We start from the raw sequence: 27459 nt of genomic DNA on the forward strand, positions 1-27459 counted from the left end.
TCTCAACAATTTACACAAAATACCCCATAATGACTAAGTGAAAATGTTTTGAGATATTTCAGCTAATTTATTGAAAATGAAATACAGAAATATCAAAGTATTCCCACCCCTGAGTCAATACATGTTATAATCACCTTTGGCAAAGAATACAGCTGAGTCTTTCTGGGTAAGTCTCTAAGAGCTTTGCACACCTGGATTATACCATATTCTTTTTTAAATTCTTCAAGTTGTCAAGTTGGTTGTTGATCATTGCTAGACAGCCATTTTCAGGTCTTGCCATAGATTTTCAAGCAGATTTAAGTCAAAACTGTAACTAGGCCACTCAGGAACATTCACTGTTATTTTGGTAAGCTACTCCAGTGTATATTTGGCCTTGTGTTTTAGGTCATTGTCCTGCTGAAAGGTGAATTAGTCTCCCAGTAACAGACGGAACCAGGTCTTCTTCTAGGATTTTGCTTGTGCTTAGCTGTATTTATCCCCCAAAACACCCTAGTCCTTGCCGATGACAAGCATAGCCGTAACATGATGCAGCCACCATCATGCTTGAAGATATGAAGAGTGGTACTCAGTGTTGTGTTGTATTTGCCCCAAACATAACACTTTGCCACATTTTTTGCAGTATACACTAGTGCCTTATTGCCAATAGGATGCACATTTTGGAACATGTGTATTCTGTACAGGCTTCCTTTCCACTCTGTCAATTGGGTTAGTATTGAGGAGTAACTACAATGTTGTCGTTCCTTCCTCAGTTTTCTATCACAGCCATTAAACTCTGTAACTGTCTTAAAGTCACCATTGGCCTAATGGTGAAATCCCTGAGAGGTTTCCTCTCCGGTAACTGAGTTAGGAAGGATGCATGTATCGTTGTAGTGACTGGGTGTAAAAGTCACTGTTCAACTGACAGACCTTACGGATAATCGTATGTGTGGGGTAGAGATAGGCGTAGAGGTACTCATTCAAAAATATTGTTAAACTACTACTTGTTACTATTATTGCACACAGAGTGAGTCCATACAACTTGTGTGATTTGTTAAGCACATTTTTAGTCTGTAACTTTAGGTTTGCCATAACAAAAGGGGTTGAATACTTATTTCAGCTTTCACTTTTATTACATTTGTAAAACATCTCAAAAGCTAATTCCAAATCTCTATTTAACCCATTTTAAATCTTGGCTGCAAAATGACAAAATGTGTAAAAAGTCAAGGGGTGTGAATATTTTCTGAAAGCACTGTCCCCTGCCTCACAGCTAATCAGTCTTATACCATGCAGCTTCCATATAACCAATCAGTGATGAGTCTCACACCATGTACTGCCTCTTTAATAATCACATTATCATTTCCTCCCTCTAAACACACCCAGATTCAGCCATAACAGGCATACAGAAATCATTGCACAAGTATTTGTGGGAATGTTTGTTTGTTCAGTTTTTTCTATCAATTGATACCCCCCCCCCAAAAAAAATCACTTATATTATTTAAGCTTTTTTTCTTCTTTTAAACAGTTCAAGAGAATAAGTAATTTTATAACGATGAAGTCAATGAATGGGGAACAGTGAAGAAACAACAAAAAAATGCATTCCTATGGGTCCACGTACAAACATTGGGTTATAGGCGAGCCCATACGTGCAGGGAGTTAACGGCCCAGCACACAACACAAGATAAGGGTTGCGTTCCAAATGGTACCCTATTCCCTATATAGTGTACTACTTTTGACCAGGGCCCATGGGACTCAGGTCAAAAGTAGTGCACTAATGTAGGAAATAGGGTGCCATTTGGACTCATTCAAGAGATCCTATCTGGTTTCGTTTTACGCCAACCTTGTTCTCATTCTCCCTTCCAACATGACTTCTCCACTTAGCTGTTATTCATTAGGCACCAAACAGAAGAAAACTGACTATAAACAGAGAGGGAACAACATGAACTTGTCCAATAAGAAACGCTCGTTTCCATTTTGCACTAATGAATACGGCCCAGACGACTCACACCAGCACGTAGTTTCCTTAACAAACCTTTATAAAACAGAACAGAAGAGTGTTGGAGTAGAGCCTACAGAGGCTTTTACTGTAGCTGGAAAACGAGCCAGAGAGGGAGGAAGAAGTCTTCACTTGTTCCTTGGCAGACATGGATACCCTATATAGTGTACACTAATATATATATATATATAGTGTACTATATAGGGAATAGGGTGCCATTTCGGACACAGAGAGAGTAAGAGAGATGTACCAGTCCTGTAAAACGCACTGCTGCTAGTCCGTAGTAATAGTGGGAGCTCTCATCTGCTCTGCTACGATGCACTCTCCTTCCTCCTCCTCCTCCTCCTCCTTTTCTTCCCTCCTCCTCCTCCGCCACCTCTCCTTTAGTCCCTTCCCAAATCTACCGTACCCCCCCCACCCTCCCCACCCAAACCCTATCTACCGTACCCCCCCCACCCAAACCCCCAGGTAGAGCATTAGTACATCTTCTGTCGACTAGGCAACACCGCCTCCTTGAGGAATGAGAAGATGAGCAGGATTCCGGACCGCTTGCCCCTCTTGCCCTTGGTGAAGTAATTTGAGACCACGTCATCTAGAGAGGGTGAGAAAAATAAAATAAAAAGTCATTAAATAACTGACCATCAATTCACTTTGTGAAAATGACAATATCTTTCAATTCTGGCACACCTGAATCAACTAATCCAGTCTTTTTAGCTAGCATTCCACTCGTGTCATTTGCCAAAGAGACTGGCATTTCGGCAATCTGAATGTTCAATATGCAACTGGGTTTAAGGTGCAGTTGCTGATTGGTATTTGGAAACAACAACATTTGGCGCAATATAGAGTTAGAAAGTTAAGAACAACAATAAAAACTTCCGTTATGAAGTGCTTGTGAGAAGTGTCAATGCAAGATCATGTACTCCAAAGTGGCTAGAGAGGACTCCATAATGAGAGAGTAATAATGATACAGAAAATATTAGCCTACAAGGTTCAATTCAAATACGGTTTGCTTCAGTTGCATGCCAAGAATGAGGAAAGAAACTGGCACCTGTCGCCATTCCTCGCAACATATAGTGCCTTCGGAAAGTATTCAGACCCCTTTGACTTTTTCCACATTTTGTTACAGCCTTACTCTAAAACAGATTACATAGTATTTTTTCCTCAGCAATCTACACACAATACCGCAGATTTTTTTTTTAATATCACATTGACATTAGTATTCAAACCCTTTGCTATAAGACTCGAAATTGAGCCTCCAGGTGCATCCTGTTTCCATTCTACAACTTCAATACTGCCCACTGCACTGAAGATCGGAAACACTGTCATCACTGATAAATCCACAATAATTGAGAATTTCAACAAGCATTTTTCAACGGCTGGCCATGCTTTCCACCTGGCTACCCCTACCCCTGTCAACAGCACTCCCCCCACAGCAACTCACCCAAGCCTTCCCAATTTCTCCTTCTCCCAAATCCAGTCAGCTGATGTTCTGAAAGAGCTGCAAAATCTGGACCCCTACAAATCAGCCGGGCTATACAATCTGGACCCTTTCTTTCTAAAAAATGATCTGCCAAAATTGTTGCCACCCCAATTACTAGCCTGTTCAACCTCTCTTTCGTGTCATCTGAGATTCCCAAAGATTAGAAAGCAGCTGCGGTCATTCCCCTCTTCAAAGGGGGGGACACTCTTGACCCAAACTGCTACAGACCTATATCTATCCTACCCTGCCTTTCTAAGGTCTTCGAAAGCCAAGTCAACAAACAGATTACCGACCATTTCGAATCTCACCATACCCTCTCTGCTATGCAATCTGGTTTCAGAGCTGGTCATGGGTGCACCTCAGCCACGCTCAAGGTCCTAAACGATATCTTAACCGCCATCGATAAGAAACATTAGTGTGCAGCCGTATTCATTGATCTGGCCAGGGCTTTCGACTCTGTCAATCACCACACCCTCATCGGCAGACTCGACAGCCTTGGTTTCTCAAATGATTGCCTCGCCTGGTTGACCAACTACTTCTCTGAAAGAGTTCAGTGTGTCAAATCGGAGGGTCTGCTGTCGGTGAGTCTCTGCTGGTGAGTCTCTGATCCACCTCTACGCAGACGACACCATTCTGTATACTTCTGGCCCTTCTTTGGACCCTCCAGGCAAGCTTCAATGCCATACAACTCTCCTTCCGTGGCCTCCAATTGCACTTAAATACAAGTAAAACTAAATGCATGCTCTTCAACCGATCGCTGCCTGCACCTGCCCAACATCACTACTCTGGACGGCTCTGACTTAGAATACGTGGACAACTACAAATACCTAGGTGTCTGGTTAGACTGTAAACTCTCCTTTCAGACCCACATCAAACATCTCCAATCCAAAGTTAAATCTAGAATTGGCTTCCTATGTTGCAACAAAGCACCCTTCACTCATGCTGCCAAACATACCCTTGTAAAACTGACCATCCTACCAATCCTCGACTTTGGCGATGTCATTTACAAAATAGCGACCTGTACCATTGCGACCTGTACACTCTCGTTGGCTGGCCCTCGCTTCATACTCGTCGCCAAACCCACTGGCTCCATGTCATCTACAAGACCCTGCTAGGTAAAGTCCCCCCTTATCTCAGCTCGCTGGTCACCACAGCATCACCCACCTGTAGCACACGCTCCAGCAGGTATATCTCTCTGGTCACCCCCAAAACCAATTATTTCTTTGGCCGCCTCTCCTTCCAGTTCTCTGCTGCCAATGACTGGAACGAACTACAAAAATCTCTGAAACTGGAAACACTTATCTCCCTCACTAGCTTTAAGCACCAGCTGTCAGAGCAGCTCACAGATTACTGCACCTGTACATAGCCCACCTATAATTTAGCCCAAACAACTACCTCTTTCCCTACTGTATTTATTTATTTATTTATTTATTTAGCTCCTTTGCACCCCATTATTTTTATTTCTACTTTGCACATTGTTCCACCGCAAATCTACCATTCCTGTGTTTTACTTGCTATATTGTATTTACTTCGCCACCATGGCCTTTTTTTTGCCTTTACCTCCCTTATCTCACCTCATTTGCTCACATCATATATAAACTTGTTTCTACTGTATTATTGACTGTATGTTTGTTTTACTCCATGTGTAACTCTGTGTCGTTGTATGTGTCGAACTGCTTTGCTTTATCTTGGCTAGGTCACAATTGTAAATGTGAACTTGTTCTCAACTTGCCTACCTGGTTAAATAAAGGGGAAATAAATACAAAATAAATAAAATTAGAGTCCACCTGTGGTAAAATCAATTTATTGAACATGATTTGGAAAGGAATACACCTGTCTATATAAGGTCTTACAGTTGACAGTGAATGTCAGAGCAAAAAACCAAGCCATGAAGTTGAAGGAATTGTCTGTAGAGCTCCGAGACCGGATTGTGTCGAGGCACAGATCTGGGGAAGGTTACCAAAAGATTGCTGCAGCATTGAAGGTTCCCAAGAACACAGTGGCATCCATCATTCTTAAATGGAAGAAGTTTGGAACCACCAAGACTCTTCCTAGAACCAAATGGTCACTCTGACAGAGCTCCAGAGTTCTTCTGTGGAGATGGGAGAACCTCCCAAAAGGACAACCATCTCTGCACCACTACACCAATCAGGACTTTAATGATAGTGGCCAGACGGACGCCACTCCTAAAGGCACCTAAATACTCTCAGACCATGAGAAACATTCTCTCTAAGCACACAGCCAAGAGAACGCAGGAGTGGCTTCGGGACAAGTTTCAATGTCCTTGAGTGGCCCAGCCAGAGCCCGGACAGAGCTCCCTATCCCAGTCTGCTGTCCCCACATGCTTCAAGATGGCCACCATTGTTCCTATACCAAAGGCAAAGAGAACTGAACTAAATGACTATCGCCCTGTAGCACTCACTTCTTTCATCATGAAGTGCTTTGAGAGACTAGTTAAGCTAGCATCATTAAGCTTAAGACCCTGGGTCTCAACCCCGCCCTGTGCAATTGGGTCCTGGCCTTTCTGACGGGCCGCCCCCCAGGTGATGAAGGTAGGAAACAACATCTCCACTTCGCTGATGCTCAACACTGGGGCCCCACAAGGGTGCATGCTCAGCCCCCTCCTGTACTCCCTGTTCACCCATGACTGCATGGCCATGCACGCCTTCAACTCAATCATCAAGTTCGCAGACGACACAACATTAGTGGGCTTGATTGACAAATCCAAACCTGGCCAAAAGAGCACTCTTCCTTGGCTAAATGGAGAAATCTGGAAATTGATGAAAGAACGAGATTATGCTCTAAAAATAGCCCTAGGATCCAAATTAGAGCATGACAGACGTAGGTTTACCATGTTGAGAAATAAGGTGATGAAGGAAATCAGACAGGCCAAGGCAAACTTTTTTATGAACATGGTGAATAACAAACACAGGATGCAGTCGAAATAGCAATAGCCTTCAATTCCTACTTTATTGACTCTGTCAGGGAACTGACACAGAACCCCTCCACTGGTTTCTTGGGCTCAGTGCTAGTGAATGACACTCAACCTGTCTTCATCATAAGGGAGGTTTCTGAGTCAAAGGTGAACAAGGTGATTAGCTCACTAAAGAACTCTACCTTGGGCTGGACTCTACCTTTCTTAAAAACTACAAAGAGTCACTCATTGGCCCCATTACTAAGGTCACCAACACATCTATTGGTCTCGGGTGTTTCCAAGGGTATGGAAGTTGGCCATTATAATGGCCATCTTTAAATCGGGCGACCCTGCTGACGTGAGTAACTACAGGCCCATTAGTATACTACCTGTGGTGTCAAAGGTTGTTGAAAAGGTTGTTGAAAAGTGTGTAACAACTGATTGCCCACCTCAACAACAGCCCCTTCACATTACACCCCATGCAGTTTGGCATCAGAGCAAAACACTCCACAGAAACAGCCAACTGCTTTCTTCTGGAAAATGTGAAGTCCAAGATGGACAAAGGGGGCGTTGTTGGGGCTGTGTTTCTGGACCTAAGGAAGGCTTTTGATACTGTTAACCATGAGATTCTCATCACAAAATTGTCGAAGACCATCATACCTTGAAGGCAGAACTCAGTGTGTCAGAGTGAGCAATGAGCTGTCGCCCACTCTTAGCTATGATGTGGTTGTGCCCCAAGGGTCAATACTGGAGCCCCTCCTGTTCAGCCTAATGATCTGCCTTCTGTCTGTACTGGGTTTGAAGTTCAAATGTATGCAGATGATACAGTGCTACATGTGCATGCAAATAGCAAACAACAAGCTGCACAAGAACTCACTACTGTAATGGTCCAGGTTACAACGTGGCTCAGTAACTCGTGTTTGCATCTCAATGTGAAAAAACTGTTTGCATGTTCTTCACAAAGAGGGCAACAGATGCTACTGAGCCAGATGTCGATGTGTCAGGGGAGAAGCTCCAGGTGGTATCTGATTTTAAGTACCTTGGCATCATACTTGATTCCAACTTCTCTTTTAAAAAGCATGTGAAAAAGGAAGCCCAATAGCCATCATCACTGTTGTATCCTCGGAAAGCATGGGCTCCTGAGTTGGGAAAGTCTTGTGCAATACACCAACGCATGTCTTGTATTCAAGATCCTAAATGGTCTGTCTCCCCCTCCACTCTGTATTTTTGTTAAACAGAAAACCCAAACATATGGCAGCAGATCCACAAGGTCTGCCACAAGAGGTGACTGTATAGTTCCCTTAAGGAAAAGCACCTCTAGTATTCCAATGTCTGGAATACACTGCCATCAGACACACATAACTGCACCACTTATCACACTTTCACAAAATGTATGAATACATGGCTAAAGGTCAATCACATAGGTATCACTAGTCACTTTAAATAATGCCACTTTAAAGGTGTTTACTTTTATAATGCCACTTTAATAATGTCTACATATCCTAAATTATCTCATATGTATATACTGTATTTCATACCATCTACTGCATCTTGCCTATACCACATTGTCATCGCTCATCCATATATTTCTATGTACATATTCTTATTCCATCCTTTACATTTGTGAATATAAGGTAGTTGTTGTGAATTTGTTAGATTACTTGTTAGATATTACCTCACTGTCGGAAGCATTTTGCTACACTTGCATTAACATCTGCTAACCATGTGTATGTGGCAAATAACATTTGATTTGATTTTGATTTGAACCCGGTCGAACATCTCTGGAGTGATCTGAAAATAGCTGTGCCGCAACGTTCCCCATCCAACCTGACAGAGCTTGAGAGGATATGCCAAGAGGAATGGGAGAAACTCCCCAAATACATGTCTGCCATGCTGTGCCAAGAAGACTCGAGGCTGTAATCACTGCCAAAGGTGCTTCAACAAAGTACTGAGTAAAGGGTCTGAATGCTTATGTAAATGTCATATTTCCATTTTTTTTTTACAAACATTTCTAAATACCTGTTTTTGCTTTGTCATTATGTGGCATTGTGTGTAGATTGATGAGGGGGGGAAAACAACATTTAATCCATTTTAGAATAAGGCTGTAACGTAACAACATGTGGAAAAAGTCGAGTGGTTTGAATACACAGTATGCTGGTCATCATGACTTGCTGACATTTTATTTTATTATGCTAATTTCTGTTCTATTATTAGTCCCTCCTCTCTTTAGAGATGGAGTCCAGACAGGCTATTTTAGGAAACCTTCTGAATGGACAAAGGCTTAGAAAGAATTAGCGAACTCGCACACACACCCTAAATGGACCCATCAATCCCATCTTCTCCAGACAAGCTTTTTTCCGGATGCCACCAAACAATCGGAAAGGGGATTCATCAGAGAAAATGACCTTTACCCCAGTCCTCAGCAGTCCAATCCCTGTACCTTTTGCAGAATATCAGTCTGTCCCTGATGTTTTTCCTGGAGAGAAGTGGCTTCTTTGTTCCTCTTCTTGACACCAGGCCGTCCTCCAAAAGTCTTCGCCTCACTGTGCGTGCAGATGCACTCACACCTGCCTGCTGCCATTCCTGAGCAAGCTCTGTACTGGTGGTGCCCAGATCCTGCAGCTGCCCAGATCCTGCAGCTGAATCAACTTTAGGAGACGGTCCAGGCCCTTGCTGGACTTTCTTGGGCGCCCTGAAGCCTTCTTCACAACAATTGAACCACTTTCCTTGACGTTCTTGATGATCCGATAAATGGTTGATTTAGGTGCAATCTTACTGGCAGCAATATCCTTGCCTGTGAAGCACTTTTTGTGCAAAGCAATGATGACAGCACATGTTTCTTTGCAGGTAACCATGATTAACAGAGGAAGAACAATGATTCCAAGCACCACCATACTTTTGAAGCTTCCAGTCTGTTATTCGAACTCAATCAGCATGCCAGAGTGATATCCAGCCTTGTCCTCGTCAACACTCACACCTGTGTTAACAAGAGAATCACTGACATGTCAGCTGGTCCTTTTGTGGCAGGGCTGAAATGCAGTGGAAATGTTTTTGGGGGATTCAGTTCATTTGCATGGCAAAGAGGGACCTTGTAATTAATTGCAATTCATCTGATCACTCTTCATAACATTCTGGAGTATATGCAAATTGCCATCATACAAACTGAGGCAGCAGACTTTATGAAAATTTATGTGTGTCATTCTAAACCTATGGCCACGACTGTAGAAGATAAAAGGCTACACTGGTCACTCGTGCGTGGCTGCCAAATGTATAGGTGTCCCCATAGGCCAAATATAACAATTGAGAGAACGTGATCATAATCATTATTTTAGCTATCCACAGTAGACTTCCCTCCTAATGAAAAGGCCCTCCAGTGTACTTGCACTTGATATGCATTTATGGATGAGAAAATGAACTTGCCATTTTCAAAAAGGAGATCAGTGGGGAATTGGGGATTCCCTGCTTTGCTATCGGTTGCCTACACCAACAGCCAGGGTTTCATTAAATAGGCCTCGGCACTATAAAGGGTTCGATACTACGACCAAATGTGACTGTTAGACTTGGTAGTGCAACACACATTTTTTTTCGAATTGTTCAAAAGGGTGCCAGTGAATTTCTCTTACCTGGTCACGTTATTTTTGGGTTAGACAATTTGCTTAATTTGTTTTATTATCATGATTTATTCAAACAGTAATGTGCAATTGGCCAAAAATAAGGCAACTTTCTAAAGAGGCAACAACGGCACGGGAATGCCCTTCTGTGTGTGTCGGGGCTCCACATACAGGGCTGCCCGGTTTTGGAAACCCTCCGGGCCTGTCGATCATCCCCGTCAGTGGCGCGCTTGCGCCAGTGAAAGAAAAATATTGTAATAATGCTATTTTTAATCTAGGCTATACATTTGATTTTTAAAAACGGATTGATTCCTGGAGCCGTTTGTTCGTTATGTCGATTATTTATCACACGCGCACTGCACACATACAGTGCCTTCAGGAAGTATTCATACCGCTTGACTTATTCCACATTTTCTTGTGTTACAGCCCGAATTCAAAATGGATTGCATTGATCCCCCCCCTCACCGATCTACACACAATACCCCATAATTACAAAAGTTAAAACATGTTTTTAGAAATGTTGGTCCACATATTTTAGAATGTAAAAATAAATGTCAATGTATAATTCCATTGTGTAGGCCTATTAATGGTAATGCATATTTTGTTGCATACATTGAGGTGATTATATATTTTTACCTATAGGCTATTACAACAATTAAATATAAAAATGTAGATCCTTGAAAATTGCAACTAAGTGCTTGAAAAAGTCCTACATTTTCAGGCTACTTGCTCAGCTCGTAAATGAAAGAAAATCACCTGTTACTGAAATGATGCACGGATCATTCACTTTCCTGTGAGATATGGACCCTGCCAGTATTATTATTTATTTTTTCATTCCAGCCTGTAGCTTTCAGTTGGCACTGACCCGGTGTGCCACTGGCAAATATATTTGAATGTCGAGCCCTGCTGTGTGCGGTGCGAGTAGGCCCTATATGTCTACCACTTTGTGTATCAATTAGCGATGCTAATGATAATCACATGCTACTGTTCTTGTCTATTCATTTTCTGTATTGTTTCATGTTTTGTCTGGACCCCAGGAAGCGTAGCTGCTGCTTTTGCAACAGCTAATGGGGATCCTAATAAAATACAAAATAATTGTCTTCGGGTAGATGGAAAGGTAATTTTGCACTTTATTTTAAAATTCCAAATCAATTTAAAAACACAAGGGCATGCTAATTTAAGAGATGGCTAGTAATTATTAGCCTGGTTTTATGTGGAATGCAGGCCCATTATTGGACAGGCCAGGTCTTAATCAATTATTTAAAATGTAAATCATGCAACGGTCTAAGGCACTGCATCTCAGTGCTAGAGGCGTCACACTACAGACCCTGGTTCGATTCCAGGCTGTATCCCAACAGGCCGTGAGTGGGAGTCCCATAGGGCAGCGCACAATTGGCCCAGCGTCGCCCGGGTTAGGGTTTGGCCAGCGTAGGCCGTCATTGTAAATAGGAATTTGTTCTTATTAACTGACTTGCCTAGTTAAAATGGTTAAATAAAATAGAAATTAGCTATTGAAAGCATATTAAAACATTTGTAGCACCAGTGCCACTAGTGGAAAAGGTTAGTGTAGACTTAATTGCACATTTTATTAAACTTGACGCATTTGGCCATGTCCAACTTCAATTCATTGGCACAAAATGTGTCAGACCCCCAAAAAAATGTGCTCTGGTGGTGGCCTAAATTCACCCTAGTAGACTAGGCCTAATGTATATGCTAGCATACAAATGGTGGATTAATTAGCCCTAATCCACCTGGGAATTAACTTCTAACTTACACTCCAGTCTTCACTGTTCCCTTCTAGTGCAATTCACACATCTCCGCTGGCATCTCTACTGGCCTCTCCCTCTTTCATCCTCTGTATTCCTCTCATAGCTGTTGAACCAGTAGCCTAGCCCAATGCGTGTCCCAGAAGTAGCAATATAGCTTGCTAATTTATTTTGAAAAATAAAAAAATAAAAATCTTTGCGATCACATTGGCTGGTGGTAAAAATGCAAGAAACGGGAATCCTCGTGTTCTCCCTAAACCCAAAGTTATAATGAAATATATATAACATCAGAATGCCTAACGTTAGAATGTTTCCAATCAAATGTATGAATAAAGTTAATATTTTCCTATCAGTCTAATTTGCAAAATCATTGTGAATGGATGATAGCTGTGAGTGTTATCGAATCAGGATCAAATCCTGCTCAATATCATTAATTAAAGAATGTTCATCTTTGAAGATTGCCGAAAGGCCAGTCTCTTTGGCAAATGGCAGGAGCGGAATGTAATAGTTGAACAAGGATGGCAACCAGGCTACATTGGTACTGGGCTAGAACAAAAATGTAAGACGTTGGTCCAACCATAAGGTGAACAGTATTAAAACTACTTAGGGCTAGGCCCCTTTTTTCTCCATTTCCTGTCTGAATGACGTGCCCAAAGTAAACTGCCTGTAGCTCAGGTCCTGAAGCGAGGATAAGCACATAATTAGTACCATTGGAAAGAAAACAAGAAGTTTGTAGAAATGTTAAAATAACTTAGGAGAATATAACACAATAGAAACAGTTGAAGTCGGAGGTTTATATACACCAAACACATTTAAACTCAGTGTTGCACAATTCCTGACATTTAATCCTAGTAAAGATTCCCTGTCTTAGGTCAGTTAGGATCACCACTTTATTTTAAGAATGTGAAATATCAGAATAATAGTAGAGAGAATGATTTATTTCAGCTTTTATTTATTTCATCACATTCCCAGTGGGTCAGAAGTGTAAATATACTCAATTAGTATTTGGTATCGTTGCCTTTAAATTGTTTAACTTGGGTCAAACGTTTCAGGTAGTCTTCCACAAGCTTCCCACAATAAGTTGGGTGAATTCTGGCCCATTCCTCCTGACAGAGCTGGTGTAACTGAGCCAGGATTGTAGGCATCCTTGCTTGCACATGTTTTTTCAGTTCTGCCCACAGATTTTCTTTGGAATTGATGTCAGGGCTTTGTGATGGCCACTCCAATACCTTGACTTTGTTGCCATTTTGCCGCATCTTTGAAAGTATGCTTGGGGTCATTGTCCATTTGGAAGACTCCATTTGCGACCAAGCTTTAACTTCCTGACTGATGTCTTGAGATGTTGCTTCAATATATCCACATAATTTTCCTCCCTCAGGATGCCATCTATTTTGTGAAGTGCACCAGTTCCACCTGCAGCAAAGCACCCCACAACATGATGCTGCCACCCCCGTTCTTCATGGTTGGGATGAAGTTCTACGGCTTACGATGGTCATTATAGCCAAACAGTTCTATTTTCATCAGACCAGAGGACATTTCGCCAAAAAGTACAATCTTTGTCCCTATGTGCAGATGCAAACCGTAGTCTGGCTTTTTTATGGTGGTTTTGGAGCAGTGGCTTCTTCCTCGCTGAGCGGCCTTTCAGGTTATGTCGATATAGGACTCGTTTTACTGTGGATATAGATACTTTTTACCGGTTTCCTCCAGCATCTTCACAAGGTCCTTTGCTGTTGTTCTGGGATTGATTTGCACTTTTCAGACAAAAGTACATTCATCTCTAGGAGACAGAACGCATCTCCTTCCTGAGCGGTATGACGGCTGCGGGGTCCCATGGTGTTTATACTTGCGTACTATTGTTTGTACAGATGAACGCGGTACCTTCAGGCATTTGGAAATTGCTCCCAAGGATGAACCAGACTTGAGGTCTACAGTTTCTCTCTGAGGTCTTGGCTGATTTTCTCATTATGTCGCGCAAAGAGGCACTGAGTTTGAAGGTAGGCCTTGAAATACATCCACAGGTACACCAATTGACTCAAATTATGTCAATTAGCCTATCAGAAGCTTCTAAAGCCATGACATCATTTTCTGAAATTGTGTAAGCTGTTTAAAGGCACAGTCAACTTGGTGTATGTAAACTTCTGACCAACTGGAATTGTGATACAGTGAATTATAAGTGAAATAATCTGTCTGTAAATGATTGTTGGAAAAATTACTTGCGTCATGCACAAAGTAGATGTCCTAACTGACTTGCCAAAACTATAGTTTGTTAACAAGAAATTTGTGGAGTGGTTGAAAAACTAGTTTTAATGACTCGAAACTAAGTGTATGTAAATTTACGACTTCAACTGTATGGTAGGAGAAAATCCAAAGAAAAACCAACCAGAATTTTTTTTTGAGAGAGACCATCCTCTTAGAAATGCCATACTGAAAATTAGCTCCCTGGGTGCAATTCCTAAGGCTTCCACGGGGTGTCAGTCTATGTTCAAGGTTTCAGGCTTGTAACATTTTTAGTAGAAGGACACAGTCTTGGAAATTCATGTTCGCGCGCGCCATGAAGACATTACGCACCTGCTAAAATCGGTTTCCTATTGAACATACTTCTTTCCGAAATAAATATTAGTTTGATTACATTTTAGGGTATCTGAGGAGCAAATAGAAATGGATTTTGACTTGTTGAAACAAAATTTAGGGGTAGATTTTTGGATTCCTTTCTCTGCAAGTTGAATGAGTGGATTACTCAAATCAATGGCGCCAACTAAACTGACTTTTTGGGATATAAAGAAGGATTTTATTTAACAAAACGACACTACATGTTATAGCTGGGATCCTTTGGAAGACAAGTCAGTGGAAGATTTTCAAAAAGTAAGTGAATATTTAATCGTTATATGTGAATGTATGAAACCTGTGCCGGTGGAAAAATATTTTGATGTGGGGCGCTGTCCTCAAACAATCACATGGCATGTTTTCTCTGTAATAGCTACTGTAAATCAGAAAGTGCAGTTAGATTAACAAGAATTTAAGCTTTCAGCCGATATAAGACACTTTTATACGTACCTACATTTTTAAAATCCATAATATTTATGATTATTTATTTGAATTGCGCGCCCTCCAGTTTCAACGGAAGTTGTCCCACTAGCGGGACACCAATCCTTAATTAAGACGACTTGGTTGTTTCAACCATAAGGTGAACCCAATTGAGTGCTGACGTAATTTTCTGTCACAACTTGTGGACTTGTTTACGTGTTGCTGTGCGTTTTGTTGCTGGAAAAGTCCAGACCCACTCCAAAAGGCTTTCGGAGGCATCGACTCAGTGAGTTTTGTCCAACATGTCTCTGGACCTACTCACTGCCGTGTCATACTCTGGACCTAGTGTTGTCCCGTGGAATAAATATTGTGGATCTTGATGTTTTTCCTCATAGTCCTTGAGTATCGGACCACCATTTTATTATGTTCACAATCGCAACAAATAATCTGCTCAGACCCCAACCAAGGATCATCAAAAGCCGTGCTATAAATTCTCGGACAACCAAAAGATTCCTAGATGCCCTTCCAGACTCCCTCCACCTACCCAAGGATGTCAGAGTACAACAATTGGTTAACCACCTAACTGAGGAACTTAATTTAACCTTGCGTAATACCCTAGATGCAGTCGCACCCCTAAAAACATTTGTCATAAAAAACTAGCTCCCTGGTATACAGAAAATACACAAGCCCTGCAGCAAGCTTAGAGTAAATTGGAACGGAAATGGCGCTACACCAAACTGGAAGTCTTCCGATTAGCTTGGAAAGACAGTCTCGAAGAGCCCTCACTGCTGCTCGATCATCCTATTTTTCCAACTTAATTGAGAATAAGAACAATCCTAAATGTATTTTTGATACTGTCGCAAAGCTAAGTAAAAAGCAGCATTACCCTAGTGGATGGCTTTCACTTCAGCAGTGATAAATTCATGAACTTCTTTGAGGAAAAGATCATGATCATTAGACAGCAAATTACAGACTTCTCTTTAAATCTGTGTATTCCTCCAAAAATTCCTCCAAAGCTTGTCCTGAGTCTGGACAACACTGCCAGGACCTAGGATGAAGGGAGAGACTCAAGTTCTTTTAATCCTATATCTCTTGACACATTCATGAAAATACACATGGCCTCTAAAACTTCCAGTTGCATATTAGATCATATTCCAACTAAACTACCGAAAGAGCTGCTTCCTGTGCTTGGCCCTCCTATGTTGAACATAAATGGCTCCCTATCCAGCAGATGTGTACCAAACTCACTAAAAGTGGAAGTAATAAAGCCTCTCTTGAAAAAGCAAAACCTTGACCCAGAAAATGTACCATATTATTATTTTTTTTATTTTAAATCAGCCTATATCAAATCTCCCATTCCTCTTAAAGATTTTACAAAAAGCTGTTGCACAGCAACTCACTGCCTTCCTGAAGACAAACAATGTATATGAAACGTTTCAGTCTGGTATTAGACCCCATTATACCATTGAGACTGCACTCGAAAATGGTAAATTACCTTTTAAAGGCGTCAAGGCTCTGCATCATTTTAATGACCAAGGCTCTGCATCTGTCCTCGTGCTCCTAGACCTTGGTGCTGCTTTTGACACAATCGATCACCACATTCTTTTGGAGAGATTGGAAACCCAAATTGGTCTACACGGACAAGTTCTGGCCTGGTTTAGATCTTATCTGTCGGAAAGATTTCAGTGTCTCTGGATGGTTTATCCTCTGACAAATCAACTAAATTTCGGTGTTCCTCAAGGTTCCGTTTAAGGACCTCTATTGTTTCCACTATATATTTTACCTCTTGGTAATGTCATTCGGAAAAAGAATGTTAACTTTCACTGCTATGCGGACGATACACAGCTGTACATTTCAATGAAACATGGTGAAGCCCCAAAATTGCCCTCCCTGGAAGCCTGTGTTTCAGACATAAGGAAGTAGATGGCGGCACATTGTTATTTTAAACTCGGCCAAAACAGAGATGCTAGTTCTAGGTCCCAAGAAACAAAGAGATCTTCTGTTGGATCTGACAATTAATCTTGATGGTTGTATAGTCATATCAAATAAAACTGTAAAGGACCTTGGCGTTACTCTGGACCCTGATCTCGCTTTTGACGAACATATCAAGACTGTTTCAAGGACAGCTTTTTAAAATCTATGTAACATTGCAAAAATCTTTAAACTTTCTGTCCAAAAATGCAGAAATGCATTTACCTTCCAGCTACCCGGATAAAGCACTAAATAAACTTCAGTTAGTGCTAAACACGGCTTCTAGAATCTTGGCTAAAACCAAAAAATGTGATCATATTACTCCAGTGCTAGCCTCACTACACTGGCTTCCTGTTAAGGCTAAGGATGATTTCAAGGTTATACTGCTAACCTACCAAGCATTACATGGGGTTGCTCCTACCTATCTTTCTGATTTGGTCCTGACGTACATACCTACACATACACTATGGTCACAAGACGCAGGCCTCCTTATTGTCCCTGGAATTTCTAAGAAAACAGCTGGAGGCAGGGCTTTCTCCTAGAGCTCAATTTTTATGGAATGGTCTGCCTATCCATGTCAGAGACGCAGACTCGGTCTCAACCTTTAAGTCTTTATTGAAGACTCATCTCTTCAGTAGGTCCTATGAGTGTAGTCTGTTTCAACTGTTCTGCCTGCAGCTATGAAACCCTGACCTGTTCACCGGACATGCTACCTTGTCTGGGACCTGCTGTTTTCGACTCTCTCTCCACCCCACCAGCTGTTTCTAACTCTGAATGATCGGCTATGAAAAGTCAACTGACATTTACTCCTGAGGTTACTCCTGTTGCACCCTTTACAACAACTGTGATTATTATCATCTGACCCTGCTGGTCATCTGTGAACGTTTGAACATTTTGGTCGAGTTCTGTTATAATCTCCACCCGGCACAGCCAGAAGAGGACTGGTCACCCCTCAGAGCCGGGTTACTCTCTAGGTTTCTTCCTAGGTTCCTGCCTTTCTAGGTAGTTTTTCCTAGCCACCGTGCTTCTACGGGTGCGTTGCTTGCTGTTTGGGGTTTTGGGCTGGTTTCTGTATAGCACTTTGTGAATTTGACTGATGTAAAAAGGGCTTTATAAATACATTTGATTGATTACGACAACCTGGTTGGTCCAACCATAAGGTGAACAGTATTAAGACGACCTGGGTCGTCTAACCACAAGGTGAACAGTATCATAGAGCTCACCTCCTTGCTGCATGGTGGATGGAAGCACGTTCTCCCCAGCAGAGAGTGACACGAAGAACGAGAAGGGGATAATCCACAGACAGATGGTGAAGTACGCAAGGACCTTCAGGGATAGAAGAAGAGGTAGAGGTGAGGAGAGAGGAGACATGGAGGGTGAGGAGAGAGGAGACATAAAGCGTGAGGAAAGAGGAGACATGGAGGGTGAGGAGGGAGGAGACACATGGGTACAAGGCAAGACCATGATTTCTTCCTAACCAGGTAAAACTCTGGGCCTTAGAGCTAACAACTAGGGCTGAGAGTTTTTTCTGGTCAGCTCCTAACTTCAGGTCCTAGGTAGTGTTATATTGACTGTTAATATAATAACTTGGTTTCTTGATTGACTGGCCGACCAACTAATCAGAGCTTTCTATTTCATAGCAACCATCTTTCCCTTGGTGAGGTATAAGCCATCTCCCTTCCATTGTGTCATGTGCTAAGTGAATACATTAATATGTACCCTGCAATACTTTGCTCATTGGAGCTCAGGAGTGATCAACACAGATTAGGCTTACCTTAGAGTGTGTGACCTAAGCTTACCTCTGAGAAGGGGTAATACTCTGCTGCAAAGTACTGGAAGGCCATGTAGTGGTTCAGCACCACCAATACTGTGAGAGAGAGAGAGACAGGCAGAGAGAGAGCGAGAGCGAGAGACAGATGTTAAAACTACTGAACATGTATCAGATTGCGTGATCAGGTAAACACTACTGTCCCAGCATATTGTACATAGACGTCTATACATAGAGAAGCTATCCCCACTACACACTGGTTTCTGCCTCTGCAGCTGCCGGTCTCTGATGCTCACCACAGGAGAGGATGAAGTTAGGTGAGCTCAGCAGTATGTAAGGGAAGGTCTGCAGGAGGCCAAAGTACACCAGGTTGGTGAAGAGACCACAGCCCATCATCAGCCATGGGAAGCCTTCAAACAGGTACAGCCCCGACAGCACGCCTGTGGAGAACTAGAGAGGATGCATGCACAGAGCAATGGTTAGCTGCTAGTACTTCAAAACATCTGGACTGGGAGTCAAGCTTACAGGACATAAGGGCCAGGGGTTTTCCCTGATCACATGATCTTGAAAAACTCAGGACCTTATAGGCTATAACTAGGATTTGGAGTTTCTCCTGGTCAGGTAAAGTGGTGACCAGGAAAAACTCCTAGTCCCTATTAAATGAGGGAATGGAGGGAGAGAGATTGGTTGGTGAGAGAGCTCCGTTTCCATGACATTCTAAATACAAGAGCTACTAGAGGAAATCATTTGCATTGTGTTCGAATTGATATCAGTCAAGAGACACTACTCACCAGTATCATGTACTTTATTATTCGACTAGTGGCAACTGTGTATTCTTCTATTAGTTCTGCCAAATAATACAGGCCAGCAGCTGGGGGGAGGAGAGACATACTAATAAATAACAAGAACAAACCAAATGCATTACCAGCTTGTCCATAGACAGGTTGGTTGTTTAGCAACAAAACCGCCACTTGTGCCACTATGAGGTAAAACAGACAGGGTTGGTTTGACTGGTAACATAAAATACATTAAATCTCAGATGTTTATTGAAAACATAAATACATTTGCACAATGAGCACTTGTTGTCTCTCAAATACTTTGTTACAGTTATTGGTTAGCTAGCTCGCAAATTTTTGCCATCAGTAGAAACACCTCAAAACAAGACATGGTGTCAAGAACAAGATAAAACTAGATGAAATTAGACTCCTACAATTCCCCACATGGCAGCTTCTTGTCATGGTTGCTAGCTATCTGACCGTTTAGAATCGCAACTCACGGACTTCTGCCCCATTTGAATAGTGCGCATCGTTTTGGTGACGTTGTCAGCTAACCCGTCTATAGACCGCACTGTACTGTAACATACGAGAGATGAGATCAATTGAGGAATAACACACACAACCCAAAATAACCCCTGAAAAACTGAAGGTAGCCTAGATAGAAGCAGACATTTACTAACATGCTTCCAGAAGAGGCTACTTGAGGCAACGACACTATAACAAGTCAAAATATTTAGGTCAAAGAGAAGCTGGTGACAGATACACCCCAGGCAAGCACACGGGAGAACACTGCATCTCATCACGCAAGGCAAGGCACTCCCCCACTCGTCCGCCATTCTACACACAGACCACAGTTTTCCACTAGCGCCGGCTGTCGGCTGTACAGCTGGTTACACACTCATTTTCAGTCGGGTACTTTTTCCACTTAAATTAACTAAGTTACTTTTCAATTCTCAGGTCAGAAAAAAAGTCTGCCGAGCCCTCCAGCTAGAATGAACGATATGCATCTTCAAGCGATCCATTGATTGAACAGGTGCCTGTCAGTCAAAGTGAGCAATGACCGGGAAACAGTGCTGGTTTGACAGTCTGCCGTCTGTCCCACCTCCCGGTACCTGGGTGTATGTGTTGTGTACGATGTGGTTGCAGTCAAATTCCTTCACACAGAGGGAGGAAAGCATGATGCTCCTCCATAATCCATGCGAGTCAATTTGCACGTCCCATATAGTGTGGAAACGACGAGTCAAAATCCACTTAGCCTATTGTTTTCTGGCACATTGGAAGTGCTGGAGCATAGCCCCATTCATAGACCTTAACTACTTTGGTGCATACTGACGATAGTATCTTCTGACAGGGGAAGATTTGTTAAGAGCCCCGACGATTGCACAAAAAATGTACACGCATCACTTGCGGTAATGTTTTGGAAAAATAAGGAACGTATTCATATCAGCAAGCAATACATTTTCAAAAGCCAAAAAGGTACATTGATACACATTTTATAGGGTTGGTGTTCCCCACATGGCCATATCTCCATGTTACAGCGCTCGTTTACAGAAGACAGACAGTAGACAGACAGTAGACATAGGCCATCACCTGCGCCAATTAGCTATCTAGCGTGCTCCGAACACCTGTGTGTGAGCTGAGGAGGAAGCGCAGTTGGTCAGCTGGAGGCACACAGGATCTGTGCAAAACTGCTACAATAATCGTATCTTTTATTTGAAAGATTATTTTTCACTGAAATGAAAGACAAAGGTCATATCAGTATATGTTTCCAAAACCGTTTAGAGAGCAATGATAATTGACGTTAAAAACAGTGTCAATTGTAGTTTACACAGAGCCAAATGTGGGCGAATGTAATGGCTGAAAACCCTAAATAGGGCTCCCGAGTGGTGCAGCGGTCTAAGGCACTGCATCTCAGTGCAAGAGGCGTCGCTAGAGTACCTGGTTCAAATCCAGGCTGTATCACATCCGGCCGTGATTGGGAGTCCCATAGGGCAGCGCACAATTTGGCCCAGCGTCATCCAGGTTTGGCAGTCATTGCCCAGTTAAATAAAGGTGAAATTAAAATACATATAGAGATGGGTTTGAGAGAGCTAAGTTGTCATTTGATTGATGAACAGTAATTTGATTTCTTTATTTAACCTTTAACCAGGAAAGTCAGTTAAGAACAAATTCTTATTTACAGAAGAGCAGCAAGCTTGACTAGTTTATAAATGGTGTCAAACTGACTGAATAAAGTCAATGTCATATCCTTGCCATTCATAAATCATACAACGTAGTTATATGTCCATGGTATCACATCGGGACAAGTAAACTAAAGATCTAATTTGTATTTTCGATATGAAGTCTATCAGGACTTGCCAGACAGTGACGTTAAAAGTGATTGACTCGTCAGCAGCCTACCGAATCGCATAGGTAAGAAAGCCTTTCATTTGCTTCCCTAATTTGCATACTTGTAGGCTTCTTGGCAATTATCTGCAGATAAATTATGAAAACATTCAATGAAGATGGTGAATCGTCTTCACTGCAGGAACAATAGGTAGGCTAGTGGAGAGACAGCCTCACTCTGGTCCAAAACTTGATAAAAGAAAACAGACTGAATTGTTTTAAAAGCTAATGATACGGTATTTTCAAAGATATGGATCTAGGTCTACTGATTTAATCAAAGTGTTGACAATAGAGTGGTCAAATGCTGCTTTCTGTGTAGCAAAGCCCATGATTAACACCTGCGTCATTCTTCAATCTGAGAAAATGCCTCTTAAAAGGAAGCTTGAAACCTTAAACTAATATCTTATATTTCACCGAGTCATGGCTGAACAACCACATTAATAAAATACAGCTGGTGGGCTATACACTGTATAGACAGGATAGAACAGTAGCCTCTGGTAAGACAAGGGGTGCCGGACTATGTATATTTGTAAACAACAACTGGTGCATGATATCAAAGGAAGTCTCGAGGAAGTCTTGAGAGATTTCATATATATTCTTCGTAGCCGCCTATTTACCACCACAAACCAATGCTGGCACTAAGGCAGCACTCAATGAGCTATATACAGCCATAAACAAACAGGAAAACGCTCATCCAGAGGCGGCGCTCCTAGTGGCAGGGGACTTAAATGCAGGAAAACTTAAATCTGTTTTACCTCATTTCTACCAGCATGTAAATGTGCAACCAGAGGGGAAAAAAACTCCAGACACGCAAGCATACAAAGCTCTCCTTCCATTTGGAAAATCTGACCATAATTCTATCCTCCGGATTCCTGCATACAAGCAAAAACTAAAGCAGGAAGCACGAGTGACTGTCAATTAAAAAAAGTGGTCAGATGAAGAAGATGCTAAGCTACTGGACTGTTTTGTTAGCACAAACTGCAATATGTTCCAGGGTTCTTCTGATGGCATTGAGGAGGACACCACATCAGCCATTGGCTTCATCAATAAGTGCATCAAAGACATCGTCCCCACAGTGACTGTACGTACATACCCCAACCAAAAGCCAAGGATTACAGGCAATGTCCGCATTGAGCTAAAATAGTAGAGCTAACACTTTCAAGGCGCGGGACACTAACCTGGAAGCTTATAAGAAATCCCGCTATGCCCCCTGACGAACCATCAAACAGGCAAAGCATCAATACAGGACTAAGGTGGAATCATACTACACCGGCTCAGACGCTCGTTGGATGTGGCAGGGATTGCAAACTATTACAGACTACAACGGAAAGCACAACCGAGAGCTACCCAGTGACCCGAACCTACCAGACAAGCTCATTTACTTCTATACTCGCTTCAATCCAAGTAACACTGAAACATGCATGAGAGCACCAGCTGTTCCGGATGACTGTATGATCACGCTCTCCGCAGCCAATGTGAGTAAGATCTTTAAACAGGTCAACATTCACAAGGCCCGCGGGCCAGATGGATTACCAGGACATGTACTCCGAGCATGCGCTGACCAACTGGCAAGTTCCTTCACTGACATTTTCAACCTATCCCTGTCTGAGTCGGTAATACCATATCATGTTTCAAGCAGACCACCATAGTCCCTGTGCCCAAGAACATTAAGGTAACCTGCCGAAATGACTACCGACCAATAACACTCATGTCTGTAGCCATGAAGTGATTTGAAAGGCTGGTCATGGCCCACAACACCATTATCCTAGAAACCCTAGACTCACTCCAATTTGCATACCGCTCCAACAGATCCACAGATGATGCAATCTCTATTGCACTCCACACTGCCCTTTCCCACCTGGAAAAAAGGCACACCTATGTGAGAATGCTATTCATTGACTACAGCTCAGCGTTCAACACCATTGTGCCCTCAAAGCTCATCACTATGCTAAGGACCCTGGGACTAAACACCTCTCTCTGCAACTGGATCCTGGACTTCCTGACGGGCCGCCCCCAGGTGGTACGGGTAGGTAATAACACATCCGCCATGCTGATCCTCAACACTGATCCTCAACAGTCCCCTCCTGTACTCCCTGTTCACTCATGATTGCATGGGCAGCCACGACTCCAACATCATCATTAAGTTTGCTGATGACACAACAGTGGAAGGCCTGATCACAGACAACGATGAGAATGACCTCCTCCCGCCTCCCGGGTGGCGCAGTTGTTAAGGGCGCTGTACTGCAGCGCCAGCTGTGCCATCAGAGACTCTGGGTTCGCGCCCAGGCTCTGTCGTAACCGGCCGCGACCGGGAGGTCCGTGGGGCGACGCACAATTGGCCTAGCGTCGTCCGGGTTAGGGAGGGGTTGGCCGGTAGGGATATCCTTGTCTCATCGCGCACCAGCGACACCTGTGGCGGTGCACAGTGTTTCCTCCGACACATTGGATGCGCGCTGTGTTAAGAAGCAGTGCGGCTTGGTTGGGTTGGGTTGTGTATCGGAGGACGCATGACTTTCGACCTTCGTCTCTCCCGAGCCCGTACGGGAGTTGTAGCGATGAGACAAGATAGTAGCTACTAAAACAATTGGATACCACGAAATTGGGGAGAAAAAGGGGTCAAATTAAAAATTAAAAAGAAGAATGACCTCCTCCCTATAGACCGAGACCAGGCCATGCGGTAACAGGACAACAACCTCTCCCTCAACGTGATCAAGAGAAAGGAGATGATTGTGGACGACAGGAAAAGGATGACCGAGCACGCACCCATTCTGATCGACAGGGCTGTAGTGGAGCAGGTTGAGAGCTTCAAGTTCCTTGGTGTCCACATCACCAACAAAGTATCATGGTCAAAGCACACCAAGACAGTCTTGAAAAGGGCACGACAAAACCTATTCCCCCTCTGGAGACTGAAAAGATTTGGCATGTGTCCTCAGAAGGTTCTACAGCTGCACCATCGAGAGCGACTGGTTGCATCACTGGCTGGCTGGTATGACAACCGACCGCAAGGCACTACAGAGGGCAGTACATCACCGGGGCCAAGCTTACTGCCAACCAGGACCTCAATACCAGGCGGTGTCAGAGGAAGGTCCCAAAAATTGTCAGACTCCAGCCACCCTAGACTGTTCTCTCTGCAACCGCACAGCAAGTGGTACCGGAGCGCTAAGTCTGGTTCCAAGAGGCTTCTCAACAGCTTCTACCCCAAGCCATAAAACTCCTGAACAGCTAATCAATGGCTACCCAGACTATTTGCATTGACTTTTATTTCCTATTTTTTACTTAACACGTATTTTTCTTCAAACTGCATTGTTGGTTAAGGGCTTGTAGTAAGTAAGCATTTCATTAAGGTCTACATCCGTTGTATTCAGCACATGTGACAAACGAGATTTGATTTTCATTTCTCTTTGCTTATTTGAGCTGTTCTTGCCATAATATGGACTTGGTATTTTACCAAATAGGGCTATCTTCTGTATTCCAACCCTACCGTGTCACAACACAATTGATTGTCTCAAACGCATTACGAAGGAAAGAAATACCACAAATTAACTGTTAAGGCACACCTGTTAACTGAAATGCATTCCAGGTAACTACCTCATGAAGCTGGTTGAGAGAATGCCAAGAGTGTGTCAAAAGTGTGGTTACTACATGATTCCATGTGTTATTTGATAGTTTTGTACTTTTGACTGGTAGTGTATTCTTTCAAGATAATTTGGGCTATTTATTTCATTTCAGTTAATAAAATACATCATTTGAAGAACAAACAATTGTGTCTATTCATATCTTGCAGTAAAATGATTTTATCTCAAGAGAAGACATGTTAAATGTTTTTTTTCAATAAAAGTTGAATGTTCCCTTTCTGAATTCATACATTTTCAGTAATTTAGATTGGACAAATGTGTTCTGGTATTGTGTTACAATCTGGGAGGTAAATACTCAAAGTATTACATTTTGCTGTGGATTTCAGATGGAACGAAGGCATTATTAGAATGTACCAGAGACCACCAAAAAAGAGCATTAAATCCACATGGACTATCTTAATTTACTAGTTATTAGTAAATATGCTGATGAATTGCTAAATAGACACTGTCATAATACGTATTAACTGTAAAACAAGATTGGATTTTAGGATATATTTTTTATGCCTATGTAACAAAACAAGGTTCACTGACTATCACTTTGAAACTAGTATTATCATCTAAGCTTAGAGACACACATTTATGTAGCGCAGGGGGAAAAAATAATGTATAAAGCCATCTGCAAAGCTAAGCCTAATAGCCTATTAGACTTTTTTAAGGGTATAAACCAGGCATCTCCCATAGCTTGTTGTACAGTAGTTTATAACTTATTTGGAGATATAGGCAGCATGTGTTATTTTTATTGAGTAGATAAATCAATGATGACTCGGCCCAAGACGCAATGGAATGTTGCAACCCATCCTCCACAGGTACGCATGCTCGGAGTGGCAGAGGTTAAACGTTGCCAGGTGAGATGACATCATGAGTTTCTGAAAGTGCCAACGTGGACAGGACAGGGCAACAGTTGCGTGCTAGATAGTCCTCTCCAGCTATTGATTTTCTGTAAAGTTCAATGGCTATACAGTAACGGTACAGTACTTTTGTAAACAGTGGTAAAAGATAGTTAGCTAATACAATTAGCCACTTGCATAACAACAACATGGGCCACTAGCACTAGTTTATTTTACATGGCCCAGTGCCCCAGGTCGGCGGAGTTTCGAATTGTAGACTATTCCATTAGTCTCCACCCGCCCGGGGAACCGGCCCTTGCAAAACGAACTGGCCCAATGACAATGTACAGGTGTTAGCTATTTCGGTAGCAAGCTAACAATAGCTAGTTAGCTTTGTCACAAGTTGCAGGGTGGAGATGAAACGGTTGAGGCAAGACGAGATGAGTGGTTAACGTTACATAGGCAACGACTTGTTGGCTAGTTTAATGTCAAATGATTGGTTAGTAACGTTTCACGTGAAAAGTATTAGTGGATTCGCTTAAACTCTCTTGAACATGAACCATAGCTAACGTTAGCTAGTTACCTGATTGAGTTGGCTTTTAGCTCGATAGCAAACTAGCTATGGGAATTTGCCACACTGTGCATTGCTAGCTACAAGGTTAATGTTATCCTAGCAAGTCAGTTGAATACATTTTCTTCCGCTACATTGTCGATTGTTTGTCACTCCGACCCGAGGTCAAAGTGACAGGTATCAATACAAGGCGAGTGGGAAAATAAAGGTAATGTGGCGAAGCTAACGACTTCAACAATGTAACGTTACAAGTAAACTCACCAATTGCTAGTGTGACGAAAGATATTTGTATCACCAACGACAGCCAACTTAGTAAATAAATAAACCACATCTCGTTTCATGTAAAATAAAACACATACATATGAAAAAACAAAAGTGACAGTGAGTGCTACGCTTGGAAATAATTTAGCTAACTGATGGATGGTCAGTTCCTCCCCTCAAGGATCCAGTGTGCCGCTGAGGTTACAGCGCCAGTTCTGTTCGGAGGTGGAATTGCAGCAACTTTTTGTGCCGCTATGCTTCCCACAGAGAGGGACTGAGATAGATAAATTAATCAAATACATTATCAGAAGTGAATGTGCTGCAATTACCTGTTGGTTTTCCATGCATGCTGTAATTTATGAAATAGTAGTGAGACAATAGAAATATAGTAGAATAGGCTATTTTATTTATGTTAATTTCCTCACACACACACCTACACAAAGGGGGTAGCAGCATTTGTTTTTAAACCAACACCTTTAAAACATTTATGCTGAAAGT

General features: G+C 42.4%; 1 protein-coding gene across 1 annotated transcript; it reads right to left on the minus strand.

Annotated features, from left to right (window-relative positions):
* Positions 1 to 1090: 1090 nt before the first annotated feature.
* LOC109906221 (protein TEX261) lies at positions 1091 to 27149 on the minus strand. Its single transcript, XM_031791910.1, has 6 exons — positions 26962 to 27149; positions 19298 to 19377; positions 18803 to 18956; positions 18538 to 18605; positions 17962 to 18064; positions 1091 to 2564 (listed from the first exon to the last, which is right to left on the minus strand). The coding sequence occupies exons 1-6, from the start codon at positions 27029 to 27031 to the stop codon at positions 2449 to 2451; spliced, it is 591 nt and encodes a 196-aa protein (XP_031647770.1). The 5' UTR covers positions 27032 to 27149; the 3' UTR covers positions 1091 to 2448.
* Between the last annotated feature and the right edge of the window lie 310 nt (positions 27150 to 27459).

Source organism: Oncorhynchus kisutch, linkage group LG16 (assembly GCF_002021735.2).
Source record: "Oncorhynchus kisutch isolate 150728-3 linkage group LG16, Okis_V2, whole genome shotgun sequence".
NCBI classification, from domain to species: domain Eukaryota; kingdom Metazoa; phylum Chordata; class Actinopteri; order Salmoniformes; family Salmonidae; genus Oncorhynchus; species Oncorhynchus kisutch.